The sequence below is a fragment of the Onychostruthus taczanowskii genome, unplaced genomic scaffold (genome assembly GCF_017590055.1).
Source record: "Onychostruthus taczanowskii isolate IOZ18803 unplaced genomic scaffold, ASM1759005v1 scaffold76, whole genome shotgun sequence".
In the NCBI taxonomy this organism is placed as follows: domain Eukaryota; kingdom Metazoa; phylum Chordata; class Aves; order Passeriformes; family Passeridae; genus Onychostruthus; species Onychostruthus taczanowskii.
Genome location: NW_024505450.1, coordinates 3,252,701 through 3,266,383, shown reverse-complemented (window position 1 = coordinate 3,266,383; position 13,683 = coordinate 3,252,701). Strand labels below are relative to the sequence as shown.

At 45.9% G+C, this 13,683-nt stretch overlaps 2 protein-coding genes across 5 annotated transcripts in view; one reads left to right on the top strand and one right to left on the bottom strand.

Annotated features, from left to right (window-relative positions):
• Nucleotides 1-6,386, bottom strand: part of IMMP1L (inner mitochondrial membrane peptidase subunit 1) — a 33,741-nt gene extending 27,355 nt beyond the window's left edge. The window contains exon 1 of one of the 3 annotated variants that reach the window (XM_041423286.1): nt 6,320-6,386. The gene's annotated coding sequence lies outside the window, so the exon portion shown is untranslated. Of the gene's footprint in view, nt 1-4,669; nt 4,723-6,319 lie in introns of those variants that run through there. The other 2 variants (XM_041423288.1, XM_041423289.1) reach the window with 2 other exon arrangements.
• Nucleotides 6,387-6,423: 37 nt separating this feature from the next.
• Nucleotides 6,424-13,683, top strand: part of ELP4 (elongator acetyltransferase complex subunit 4) — a 135,551-nt gene continuing 128,291 nt past the window's right edge. Inside the window, exons 1-2 of one of the 2 annotated variants that reach the window (XM_041423284.1) lie at nt 6,424-6,618; nt 13,313-13,348. In XM_041423284.1, the coding sequence (XP_041279218.1) occupies nt 6,462-6,618; nt 13,313-13,348 (193 nt within the window). In that variant the 5' untranslated portion in view covers nt 6,424-6,461. The remainder of the gene's footprint in view (nt 6,619-13,312; nt 13,349-13,683) is intronic. The other variant, XM_041423285.1, reaches the window with a different exon arrangement.

The following is a 13,683-nucleotide window of genomic DNA, read 5'->3' as shown; positions in this document are numbered from 1 at the left end:
CAGTACAGTCTAATACCAGCACATTCCACAACTGATGAGCGAAGCAGCCTGGAGATGGAACAGCAAACACTAATAAGATTATGAATTAGAACTGCTACTGGGATGTGGTTTTCTGGTTCTCTATCCCACATGTAAATCCTACAGGAAAATACCACTGAAAACTGGTCTGGCAGAGATACATAAACGAAATAAACTTGAAATAAAATGGGCTGGCGTTTTATTCCAAAATGAACAGCATTTTGTTCAAAGACAAGAGCATACATGAATCTTCTGCAGCACAATTAAAATGCAGCAAAACCATTGATTTGAAAGCAGATAGAACACATCCAGGTGTAACACCCTGTTGTTGAGGAACACTGCTGGTGTTAACTTGCTCTACAAGCCCATAAGGACAAACCACGTGGTAAAGAGAGGCCACATCAACTGTGCTTCCTCTTACTGATGCCTTCTGTCCCTTCATGGTCACCAGAAGCTGATGCCTTGTGCAGGCTGCCCCAGAGCAGAGGCTGGACAGAGCTACAGAATAAAGCAGGGATTCCTTCCAAGGATCTCCTCCATGGATCCACCTTGGGCAGCACAAGAGCCCAGCCAGGGCTGCAGCCAAGATGAACCCAAATGGTCCCAAAATGCACGAGCGCTCACGGGGTCTCTCCCTGGGATCAGCTCTGCTCCATGTGCACATTGCAGTTCAGTGTCCAATTCCAGCTCAGCCCCTGCACTCCCATCCTGCTTGTTTTTCTCTCTCCAGCCCACGCTGTTTGTGCTCTTGGGCTGAGATTGGGATCATTTGTCCTTGGTGCCCAGCTGGAGCAGGAATTGTTTTGTCTCCCTGCTCTGTGCACAGAGCTCACCATGCCCTCATGTGAAGCCCAGACCCACACACTAAAGCAGCACAGAATGTGAGAAATAGAAAAGCTGAAACCTGAGGCATCATTATCAACCACAAATATCCAAAGCACACTTTAAGGGCTGCTATTCTGGGGACACCAGGATTTCTCCCAAGTCTATAGGCTACAGTTTTGGAAGAGAAATGTCAAATGTTGTTGCAGATCAAATTCCAAGCATAACCTTTTCCCAAATGTTCTGACTGCTCTCTTGCTTACCATTGTATTCCCTCCATTTTTTTTTTCCCTTAGGGAATTTTCACCCAAAATCCTCTTAACCCATCTTAGAATCTGCATTTTACACAGACAAGTAGCTAAACTGGACAGCAGGTTTGCAATAAGAGGAGAGAGAGCTTGATTTCTCCACAGCACAGTTAGGATTTGCAGTTAAAACTGACATCCCCATTTGACCAGGTCTACGTGACAACATGCGACCTGAGAGGAAGGAAAGTTGATATTCTACAGTTTGAGACATCCCAAAATAGACCAAAGATGTTTAAACCTCTCCATTCTCCAATGAGCTGAGTAGGACCCCTGTCCATTGCAAATTGTCCATAGGTCAGCTGACAAGAAATAACTTCCTAAGACACTTCCTGAGCACTGGAAATAATTTCAATGTTCCTTAGTTTCTCTGCATTTCCATTCCACACCTAGAGCAGGAACTGTAGGACTTATCTACCTCATAATGTGCATTTGAGGATTAGGGTAATGTTTAGAGCTGCAATTCCTGTGGTCTTGCTTTCTGCCAAACAGCAGATCCTAATGGGATCTTCTACAATGACTGAAAATTCACCTTTGCAAAACTGGACATGTGAATATAAGCAAACCTTCAGTATCATTCAAAAAGGGTGAAAAAATATCGTTATTCCTGAAAATGAAACATCATTGATTTAAAAATAATTAACTAAAAATAAATATGAAATTAAACCTCCATTAAATTAGTTCCTTCTCTGAAATTTGTCTGATATACAGGTAAAGTCAGATGTTGTAAGCAGTATTTCCGTATGCACATAAGCAGTTAGAAAGCTTTACTCTATTAAAATGTTAACATGTGAAAAATCCCCCACCTACTGAAAAATAGCTATTTCCACTCATTATCTAAATCAGTAGGAATTTAACTGCACCCAGCAGATTAAAACGTGACTGGGAAAAAATGAACACCACAACTGAACTACTGCTATATTTTAAAAGTTCAGTTCTCATACGGAAAAAATTGTATCTACTTCGTTATTTTTGTTATACACGAAACAGTCTCTCAAGCTGTTACAATGCAAGACACAATTTCTTTATATTGGGAAGGATGTCTACAAAAAAAATTTGCAACGAAAATATTACTTTATGTAAAAATCCATTTTCTATGTAAAAATCCAGTTTTTATTCTGAAATAAGTATAAAGTTCCCAGCTGGCAAGAGCTAGGAGGTTGGGCTGCCCTTCTCCATGCAGCACCAGCTCACAGCATGGCACAAAATGAAACTATTGAGAAAGTCAATCGATAGCTCCAAGTCAGGTCAGCGAGCTCAACCAGCCCAAGGAGGGAACTGAGCAGCACCAGGGTTTGGTGCTGGAAACAGAGGAGGAGGAGGGAGTGAGATTTCCTCTCTTGCAACCCTGACCCACTGGATCAGCTCCTGAACCACTGTGAGTGCCAGGAAATGTGCAGGTTATCCAAGAAACACTGCAAACGGTAGAGGCATGGCACAAGTGCTCCCATTTGCAAAATACTTTCATTATGTGTGTTCTCTTTCCAATAGGAAAGAGAAAAAATTTAAAAAAAAAAAAAAAAAAGAGAAGGAATTATTTAGCCTCCAATTTTAACTGGCCTGTAGGGAAATGAAAAAAGTATAAAAAATCCTTACATGTCAGACAAATAGTATTGAAAGAACAGAAGAGAGGGCTCAGCCCTGGATGTATGCTACACCTATGCTGTGAAGTTAAGACAACCTACAACACTGTATTTTAATTTAAAAAACCAATAAAGCAAGGAAATACTTTGTATTAATGAAGTAAGAAAATGTACTGCTTGGAATGGGAAAAAAACATCCCAGAGATTGAGTACGTGCAGTTTATCACTGGATTCTCCTCCTGACAGGCAAGCAGTGACTTATCAGATATCCTTATCACTGGGTCATGAGCTTCTGTAACAAAGTTCTCAACAGATATCCTGCAATTGTGTCACACACACCTGCAAGCACCCAGATCCCTGAGATCTTCAGGGATTTGGGCTCCAGGAGCACAGCACAGTAAGAAAAGGCAGAGTAACTGTGAATTTTAGAAGTGGAGAACTCTCCCTAGGTTTCAGGCTCCTCTTCAATCAGACAGAATTCACACCACAAGATCCCACTGACAGAAACAGAGGCCCAAACCCCTTTTAAAAGAATTGTCAATTATTCTTTGGGTCTTTATTTTGTTGGCCTTTCCTGTTACAGATATTCACACCTCGTTGGTCACATATTACAGAAGTGAAATTAAACATCTATGTTTATTTCTTGCCATGGTTTCCAGACTCCTTTGATTTTTCTCCTTTACAGGCAGATACTTCTAACTTTCATTAAACAATAATCTATATTTAAGTATCATTCAATATTTCAGAGTTTAGCAGAAAATACAAGCCATTAAGACTACCTCTTGATAGTCCTGATAAAAGATCCTGATTTGTCTACTGCTTAGCATGTGTGGAAGCTTGGCCAGCAGCAAAAAAAGCATCCTTTCCCCAGCTAGGGAGACATCATGCTGAAGTTTCATGCTCCTGAATTTGAAGTGGATACGAAGGGAAACTCTGAGGTTCAGGACTGCCCACATATTGCTGCTCTTTCATGCTGCTCGTATTTAACACGAGGATTTTTTCCCCTCAATTAAAAAGAGACTCAAGAACCACAGGTGTTCAGAAAGTTGGCTTAGAACAACAGTAAACACGATTCACTGGAATTAAAGACTGAGGGATTATAGTATCAAAGCTTCGTTTTTCTATCCTGCTTGTACAAGTGTCTTCAAGCAGCTTGGGATGCCTCTGAATCACCAACAGATGAAAAACTAACAGAGAAATACTTGTGATGGGGGCTGTTCTATATATGACAGGGGCTTCCCTTGCTTTCAGAGCAGCAGAACAGAGCAAACATACTAGAACTTGTCAAAGCATTTTAATGTCTTTTAACTTTTTCTACCACACTTTGTCTTGGTCCACGCTGACACAAGATCTTGCTCCCCAGTTAAGGCATTAAACTACACACCTGCTACAGGTCCGTGGCTCTGCACAACCAGGCAGGGACCCCAAGTACAGTCACATATGTCACACGCAGTCACAAAAATACGTTTTACAGGCACTTTTCCCTTGCAGGCTCATTCCGGAGGGGCTGATGCCGCTCCAGGCGAGCCTGTCCGCCCCGGCCCGCTGCACGCCGGGCCGTGCAGACACCCCGCGGGACAAGCGGGTGTCCGCTCCACAGCACCCGCACCGAGCTCCCCGCGCCCTTCCGTGCCCGCTGCCGGCCCCCCCAGGCTCATTCCGGAGGGGCTGATGCCGCTCCAGGCGAGCCTGTCCGCCCCGGCCCGCTGCACGCCGGGCCGTGCAGACACCCCGCGGGACAAGCGGGTGTCCGCTCCACAGCACCCGCACCGAGCTCCCCGCGCCCTTCCGTGCCCGCTGCCGGCCCCCCTCAGCCCCGGGCAAGGCCGCGGTGCCCCCTCAGCCCCGGGCAAGGCCGCGGTGCCCCCTCAGCCCCGGGCAAGGCCGCGGTGCCCCCTCAGCCCCGAGCAAGGCCCCGGTGCCCCGCAGTGCCGCTCTCACCTCCCCGTTCGCCGCCGGGCCCCGCAGAGCTCCGCCGTCCCCCGGCTCCGCACGTGCCAACAACGCGGGCTCCCATTGGGCGGCGGCCGCCCGAGCCGCTCCCCCATTGGCGGAGCGCCGGCCCGGCGTGCCCGGCCCCGACATGGCGGCGGCGGCCGGCGGGGAGCGGGGCCGCACCAGCTTCCAGCGCAGGCCCGGGGCCGGCCCGCGGCCGCCCCCCCCGCCTGAAAGTTCTCAACAGATATCCTGCAATTGTGTCACACACACCTGCAAGCACCCAGATCCCTGAGATCTTCAGGGATTTGGGCTCCAGGAGCACAGCACAGTAAGAAAAGGCAGAGTAACTGTGAATTTTAGAAGTGGAGAACTCTCCCTAGGTTTCAGGCTCCTCTTCAATCAGACAGAATTCACACCACAAGATCCCACTGACAGAAACAGAGGCCCAAACCCCTTTTAAAAGAATTGTCAATTATTCTTTGGGTCTTTATTTTGTTGGCCTTTCCTGTTACAGATATTCACACCTCGTTGGTCACATATTACAGAAGTGAAATTAAACATCTATGTTTATTTCTTGCCATGGTTTCCAGACTCCTTTGATTTTTCTCCTTTACAGGCAGATACTTCTAACTTTCATTAAACAATAATCTATATTTAAGTATCATTCAATATTTCAGAGTTTAGCAGAAAATACAAGCCATTAAGACTACCTCTTGATAGTCCTGATAAAAGATCCTGATTTGTCTACTGCTTAGCATGTGTGGAAGCTTGGCCAGCAGCAAAAAAAGCATCCTTTCCCCAGCTAGGGAGACATCATGCTGAAGTTTCATGCTCCTGAATTTGAAGTGGATACGAAGGGAAACTCTGAGGTTCAGGACTGCCCACATATTGCTGCTCTTTCATGCTGCTCGTATTTAACACGAGGATTTTTTCCCCTCAATTAAAAAGAGACTCAAGAACCACAGGTGTTCAGAAAGTTGGCTTAGAACAACAGTAAACACGATTCACTGGAATTAAAGACTGAGGGATTATAGTATCAAAGCTTCGTTTTTCTATCCTGCTTGTACAAGTGTCTTCAAGCAGCTTGGGATGCCTCTGAATCACCAACAGATGAAAAACTAACAGAGAAATACTTGTGATGGGGGCTGTTCTATATATGACAGGGGCTTCCCTTGCTTTCAGAGCAGCAGAACAGAGCAAACATACTAGAACTTGTCAAAGCATTTTAATGTCTTTTAACTTTTTCTACCACACTTTGTCTTGGTCCACGCTGACACAAGATCTTGCTCCCCAGTTAAGGCATTAAACTACACACCTGCTACAGGTCCGTGGCTCTGCACAACCAGGCAGGGACCCCAAGTACAGTCACATATGTCACACGCAGTCACAAAAATACGTTTTACAGGCACTTTTCCCTTGCAGGCTCATTCCGGAGGGGCTGATGCCGCTCCAGGCGAGCCTGTCCGCCCCGGCCCGCTGCACGCCGGGCCGTGCAGACACCCCGCGGGACAAGCGGGTGTCCGCTCCACAGCACCCGCACCGAGCTCCCCGCGCCCTTCCGTGCCCGCTGCCGGCCCCCCTCAGCCCCGGGCAAGGCCGCGGTGCCCCCTCAGCCCCGAGCAAGGCCCCGGTGCCCCGCAGTGCCGCTCTCACCTCCCCGTTCGCCGCCGGGCCCCGCAGCGCTCCGCCGTCCCCCGGCTCCGCACGTGCCAACAACGCGGGCTCCCATTGGGCGGCGGCCGCCCGAGCCGCTCCCCCATTGGCGGAGCGCCGGCCCGGCGTGCCCGGCCCCGACATGGCGGCGGCGGCCGGCGGGGAGCGGGGCCGCACCAGCTTCCAGCGCAGGCCCGGGGCCGGCCCGCGGCCGCCCGCCCTGCCTGGCACTCGGCCCTCGGTGCGCCACGGGCAGCTGCTGCTCTCCAGCGGGCTGCCCTCCCTGGACTGTGTGCTAGGTTGGTGGGAGCGGGACTGGGACCCGGTGTTGCGCCCCCGCCGCCCTCCCCTTTGCCAGGCCCTTCCTGCCCTCCCGTAACCCCGCGGCTGCTCCCGAGGCTTCTCCTTCCTCCCCACAGTCCCGGGGGTCGCGGCGAGGGCGGGAGGGGCAGGAGGACGGGGGAGGCAGGTCGTGTATCCCAGCTGGGGCTTGCGGAGGGGCCGCGTGCCGCGCTGCCATCGCTCCGGGCAGCCTTGCGGAGCTCTCCCTAAATTCACTTGGCAGCACATGGCTGGGGCCTTCCGCACTGCCACGGGGAGGGCGGCCAGGCTGGGAAAGCCGTGTGTGCTGCTGGCTTTCGGCTGGGAAAGCTGAGTGTACAGCTGGCTTTCGGCTGGGAAAGCCGTGTGTCCTGCCAGGCTTTCGGCTGGGAAAGCTGTGTGTACACCTGGGTTTCGGCTGGGAAAGCCGTGTGTGCTGCCAGGGTTTCCCCTTGGAAAGCCGTGTGTGCTGCCAGGGTTTCCCCTTGGAAAGTCATGTGTGCTGCTGGGTTTCCCCTTGGGAAGCTGTCTCTGCTACCAGGGTTTCGCCTTGAAAAGCCGTGTGTGCTGTCAGGGTTCGGCTGGGAAAGCCGTGTGTGCTGCTGGCTTTCCCCTTGGGGCTACCAGGGTTTCCCCTTGGAAAGCTGTGTGCGCTGCGGGGTTTCCCCTTGGAAAGCCGGGTGTGCTACCAGGGTTTCGGCTGGGAAAGCCGTGTCGGCTACCAGGGTTTCCCCTTGGAAAGCCGGGTGTGCTACCAGGGTTTCGGCTGGGAAAGCCGTGTCGGCTACCAGGGTTTCCCCTTGGAAAGCCGGGTGTGCTACCAGGGTTTCGGCTGGGAAAGCCGTGTCGGCTACCAGGGTTTCCCCTTGGAAAGCCGGGTGTGCTACCAGGGTTTCGGCTGGGAAAGCCGTGTCGGCTACCAGGGTTTCCCCTTGGAAACGTGCGCTGCCAGGCTTTCTTTCCCTGGCCAGGCGTGTGCGCCGCACTAGCGCGGGGCAGTGCGGGCTCTCCGCCGCGGCAGGGTTGGGATGTCTTGGGGTGCTCAGTTTGTCCTTTCCGCCTTGCTCGCCACGGCTGCGTGGTTCAGGTGCCCCCTTAGATAAATGGCTCTGGTGCGACGCTGGCTTTGCTGTCAGTGTCGGGCTGTGAGATGGTCCCGTGGACTCGCTGTTGAGATTGCTGCTGTATCATCCGTGTCGTGAGCTTGGCTTGGGGGCCCATTCATTCGCTGGTGTAAACAGCGTGGTTTATCTGGTGATCCTCTAACCCTGCACAGGGTTGCAGTGCATCTTTAATGTACATACAAGGGACTTCTAGGTGAGAACTGCCTGATTTTAGCTTGGTTCAGTCATCCTTGGAGTACACAGAATATGCCACTTTTCTCTCTAGGGATGCTCTGTATGATTAATGGTAATGTAAAAGTTGTATCCCTTGTATAAAGGACTTTTTGCAGCTTGTATGTGATTTTGTGTGTGTGTGTCTGCACTTTCATGAGGGATTAGGATCATTGTGGAGGAAGCTCTTCCTGCTTGAGAGAGAAATATTTCATTAAGTGAGTGTAATTTGTGAAGCCTTTTAATTGCATGAAAAGCAGATTTGCGTTGAATATTCCCGTTCTTATTCCCTTTTAGAAACAGTGCATTTTGCACAGCATGGCTCAGAAGATGTAGACAGCTCCCGTGGTGGCAGTCTCCTGAAATTCTAGGCACCTGCTAACACAATTACTGGTTTGTTATGGAAACTGAGGACACTTCCAATAAACCCAGGATCCCTTTTACATTTTCCTTGTCTTTTAAATATTTTACAATTTCCTGAGCTTACTGATATTTATACTTCACCATCAAGGAAATTCCTTGCCCCTAGGTACAACAACTTTTGAAAGTACTCGTAAATGTCTTTTTGGGTTGTGGCCTCTGGAAACCTAGGCTCTACGTTCCTGTGTTAAACCTGGGGTAACCTCCTAGCCCTGAAATCCCTGATTTTTTGAAGGCTGAGTGGACACCAGGAGAGACTCATGCTAAGCATGCTGACTAGACTCCAGTCCCACTGATGCCAGACATTGTTGGAACACACCTCCAGCTGGGTGAACTGTACAGAATCACTGATTTTGGAGGCTGAGGAGGGACCTCAGGAATTTCCCCTCTGCAGCCTTAAAGCAGCCTGAATTCAGAGCTAATTGCTCAGGGCTTTCTTTGTCCAGTGGAAAATCTGCAGTGACAGAGATTTTGCAGCACCTCTGGGTAACCCAGTCCAATGCTCAGTTTTATTTTGTAGGGAATTTTCTTTTACCTTATATCCCCTGTTTCAGCTCCCATTTGTTGCTTGTTGCCCTCTCAGTGCACCTCAGTGAAGAGCTCAGCTGTTGTTGGGGAGTCTTTGTTTCTTTTTTGTTAGGGTCAGGATTAAATGTGTGAGAAGGTATTCCTTGTTGGGACTCAGATGTTTATTAGTTCTTATTCTACAGTCTCACAAAGTGAGTTTTACAGCACTTCACTCTAACAAACTAAAAATGGAGCTGTATCTCTCCCTCTCTACAAGGTCTTTTAAGGATAAACTGTCCAATTGAGAAATGACACCTAAATTATTTTTACTTTTAAGCCAATAACCAACCATGTGTGCCCCACAATGTGGACTTTTTTTATCCAAATACACAAAACCACCCAAACCCGTGGAGAAGAAGGTGAAGGACCAGCCTCCACCCTAAAACCTGCATCTTGCTTTATATATATTACTATATTCTAAACTCTTAAACTCTGAGTTTTCCACCCTGTGATATCACACACTTCTGTTCAAACTCCACACCCACAATCCCAGCTCTGTCATTCCATTTTGGAAGCCTTCTCCACGGCCTCAGGTCAATGCAGTGTTCTCTTGGGGGTCAGTGCCTGCCAGCACAGAAAGTCTGAAATTCTCAGCATCCAGGGCTCCAGCAGAGTGTCAGTAGCTTCTCTTGGGTACCACTCCAGGGCCTTCAGCTTTTCCTCTCTTCTCCAAGCTGAGCAAGCCCACTTCCTTCAGCCTCTTCTCTTGAATCGGTTGCCCCATTTTCATTCTCTTCCCTGGATTCACTTCAGTTTAATTTTTCTTAAATGGAGGAGCTCAAAGTCATCTGGGCCTCGTATTGCAGATGTGATCTGAGTAAAGGGGAGCATCCTTCGAGCATCTGACTGAGCCTCTGATGGTGCTGATGCCTTGTGCAGGCTGCCCTACAGCAGAGGCCAGCCCACTGTGCTGGTGACTCTACAGGTGTTGGCTTGGTCTGCTTTGTGCCCTTTTTCTGCGTGTGGAAATGCTTCATGAATGTGTTGCAAAATGCTGTTTATGTTTTTCTGAAGGAATACTGGTGTTTTTCTTCTTTTGTGTTGTCCACTAGCAGTGGGCAATTTGCAATCCAATAATTGATTGTAAAAATATTTAATTTTTATTGTCGCCAGGGACTGAGGGCAGTCTTTTTTTTGGTATAAATTCCCAGTGGAAGTTAGCATGAACTCTTTTAGTCTGGTATTTTCATAGACATACTTTGTAACAGTCACTAGGCAGTCTTGTAGATCTCTGGCTTGGGTTTGAGTTTAACTTTGCTGTGTTCAAAATCTGTAATCCAGATACACAGTTATTTGCCAGGTATGAAAGTGCAGCCTGTGAGTGAGGGAAAGCATGGTGTTATCACACACAGGTCTAATGAGGACTTTCTGAAGAGAGGAAAAGGCAAAGAATCCAAGGAGGAGTTTCTTTCACCCTGCCAGCTGATTGTTACATTGATGTGGCTCACTCTAAAGGAGTGAATTTCCTTTGGAAGAGAAGTGGTAGATAAATGCTAGATTTCAAATACAGCGTTAGCATCAGGGCATTCTGCACTTCCAGGCTTTATTTATTGATTTTATAAATGTTTATATTTATTTTATAAATTCATACATTTTATAGTTATAAATATTGTATATTTATTTATATAAGTTTACTTTCAAGGTTTATGGGCCATATATGCCTGATGTGTGCCAGGGCAGTTCTCTGCAATAAGCTGCAACTATTGTGTAATGTAACCATCACATGCCTGGTATTGAATATGTTGATTCAGGTTGCTGAAAAAAAGGTCAGGGGTGTGCTTTGGAAACAATCTGGGCACTTCTCAGCTTGCAAAGTTTGTTGTGTTTCTCTCCATAAGGTCTTAAATCTCTCTTGTAAGTAGCAATGTGGAAAGTTACAAGTTTTGCTTATATCTTTATAAACTCTACTGCCTTAGATACTGGCAAAGAAAAATGAAAATAGTGAGATTAGGAAGAATGACAAGTTCACAGCAGCTTTCTTGGGAAACTTATAGATTTTGCCTCTTCCTTTTGATTCCATTAGCTTTCCTGCTATTTTTTCCTGTTGCCTTTTGTTTAATTTACTGGTGTTGTTGCTCATTGTAATATGAAGATGTAACCATGGTAACTGCAATAGTTTTGCATTTTCTCTAATAGAAGACACTTGTTCAAACCACTCAGTGATAAAGTACAGACCTAAGTTTGCCTTTAGCATCCAGGGTATGTGCACATATGTTACAGCTCTGGCTGGTAGAAGAGTACCATTGATGATCTGAAAATGCAGCTTGAGAGAATTTTGGCTGCACTGTTTGACAAACAAATTCACTGTAAAAGCAGAAGAGACACCACTTCTATTGTGGCTACAAGTGAACTTTTTTCTAGCCAAGGTTTTAAAGTTCTTATTGCCATGAGCTAATACATTACTTATGGCTGCTTTAATCATATTTTCTATGTCAACCTAGGATTTGGTAAAATCTCAACATTTGGAGCTTTTCTTTCCTATGGGCTGTATAGAGCATGTGCTCATTTTAAACAACTGTTGTTAGGAACCCAAGTGTTCTGGCTGCCTGAACAATTAAATGCAGTGCATATTGGAAGCATACTTCATGCCAAACATCAGTATGATTTCAGATTTTGGTCTTTTTTTTGCCTTCCCCTGTGGTACATCTTTTGGGTTCATTTGCATTTATCTCCTGAACAAATAAATGGAACAAAAATCATTGGCTTAGGACATGGGGATTTCATGAGTGATTCTCTTTCTGATAAACAGCAGTTAAAATTGGTTTCTTGTTTGTTTTTGGGTGTTTTTTTAATATCTAGAAAATGCTTAATTACCTGACCAGCTTGCTGTAGATATTGAAGCATTTGTACATCTTGACTCAGGAGTTTTGCTTGAGACATCTGCTTCTCTGTAACTATGAAATTAGCAGCTGATTAAGCACTTTCACTGCCCAGTACTGCTCAAATTGTTGTGCATGCTGGCAAAGTGATCCTGTTCTGATTTCAGGTGCTGTTATGCAACAGTATTAGCATTTTTTGGCCTATGGGAGTGCAATTTTCTTTTTTTCTTCCTTTTGGGTATATCAACATTACAGACAGGGCAGGCATTTGTAGTCCCACTAGCAAAGCTGAAGATTGAGAAGTTGATCCAACTCATATTGGCATCAACTTCTAGTGGAGTTTATTGAGGTCTTACAAATGTACAAAATGAAAGATCCAATTCACTGGAGTCCATCTGTGCAGTCCAGAATTGACTTCTGGAGCTTTGCATACTGTGCTGATGGGATTAATCAATTAGTTTGCTCCTAAGCTGCTTTTAGATCAGGACACCTTTTAAAGCAAGGTTACACCAGAATTTCCTTTTACAGACCACAGTGCAGCTCTCTGGGACCATCTCCATTGCAGCTGAGGTGTCCAGCTTTAAAAGGTGTCCTGATTTAAAAGGTGTATTGCAGACAACAATAACCAATAACTCCTGCAGTTTCCATACAAAACATTTCAGTATGCTCATTACATGTGGCCATCTGTACACTTCCAGAGATTTTTAGCTTTCCTGTCACAGTCTTCCATAACTGTTAAACAAAATAGTCTGATTTCAGGTTATTCCACTATTGTAATTCTTGGAATTCAGATTATAAACCAGTGTACTCTTTCCCAAAAATAAATATGAGTTCTTCTTTCACTGGCCTTGTAAAGGAATTCATGGAGTTATGTCCAAGACCTGCTATAAAGGACTTTAATCTCTTCAGTAGTGTATGTTTTTTCGTAGTGTGTGTTGTGATATTTATGGTCCCTCAGTCCAGGTTTCAATGGGTGAAAGTGTTGCTGCCATGTCAGTTTCCAGCAATAAGATAAAAAACAAGTAAGAAAAAGGTGGAGCCAGGATTTTGCCTCGGAGACTTGAGTGGAAACTTGCTAAAATCTACTAAAATCTTAGTTGGTCACTTGGTTTATATCCTTCTTGATACAAAGGAATATCACTTGATAGCTAATATTAGTTTGATTGGGAGAATGTTTACTCACATGAGTCATCCCAGTAAAAATCTGCTGGCTCAGACCATACCTCCCCACTGTAGTGCTTGAGCATGGTTGCATAGAGCTCTGCAGGATCTTTTTAACACAATGATGATAGTACAGTATATTGTGAAAGTAATTGTAATGTGCAGTATATAATTACATGTAATGTATAATTATTTCATAATAGAGAATTGTAGTAAGTATTGCAAAGGTAATTAAAATGTTGTTCACTTTTATATTTTTAAATTCCCCGTTATCACCTTTCTTTGACTTATAAACTAAGAAAAGTTAATTGTTCTCTAACATGGTATTAAAGTGTAGTCTTACTTTATTCTTCATTTTGTTTTGTTTCCAGGTGGAGGCGTAGCTGTTGGAACCCTTCTTCTTATTGGTTAGTATAGAATATATAGATTCTTAAAGCCATATTCTGAAGCATTTCACTCTTTATTTTATTCATTAAACAGCCTCTCTTTTCACTTTTTTTTGAAGTCAGACTCTAGGAAACTATTACTCTCAGGTTCCTTCACTTTGTGTAGCCTTCAGAATGGACTATTGTCTATCTCAATAATTACTGGAGGTGAATCAAAATCTTAATTTTAGACAGGCTTGAGCACCCACAAAGAATACCCCAGAAACCTGTTTGAAAACAGGACATTTAGCACATTTCAGGACTTAGTAGCAGAGTGCACACATTAGTTAAGATTTTGTAAACTGCTGTTAGATTCA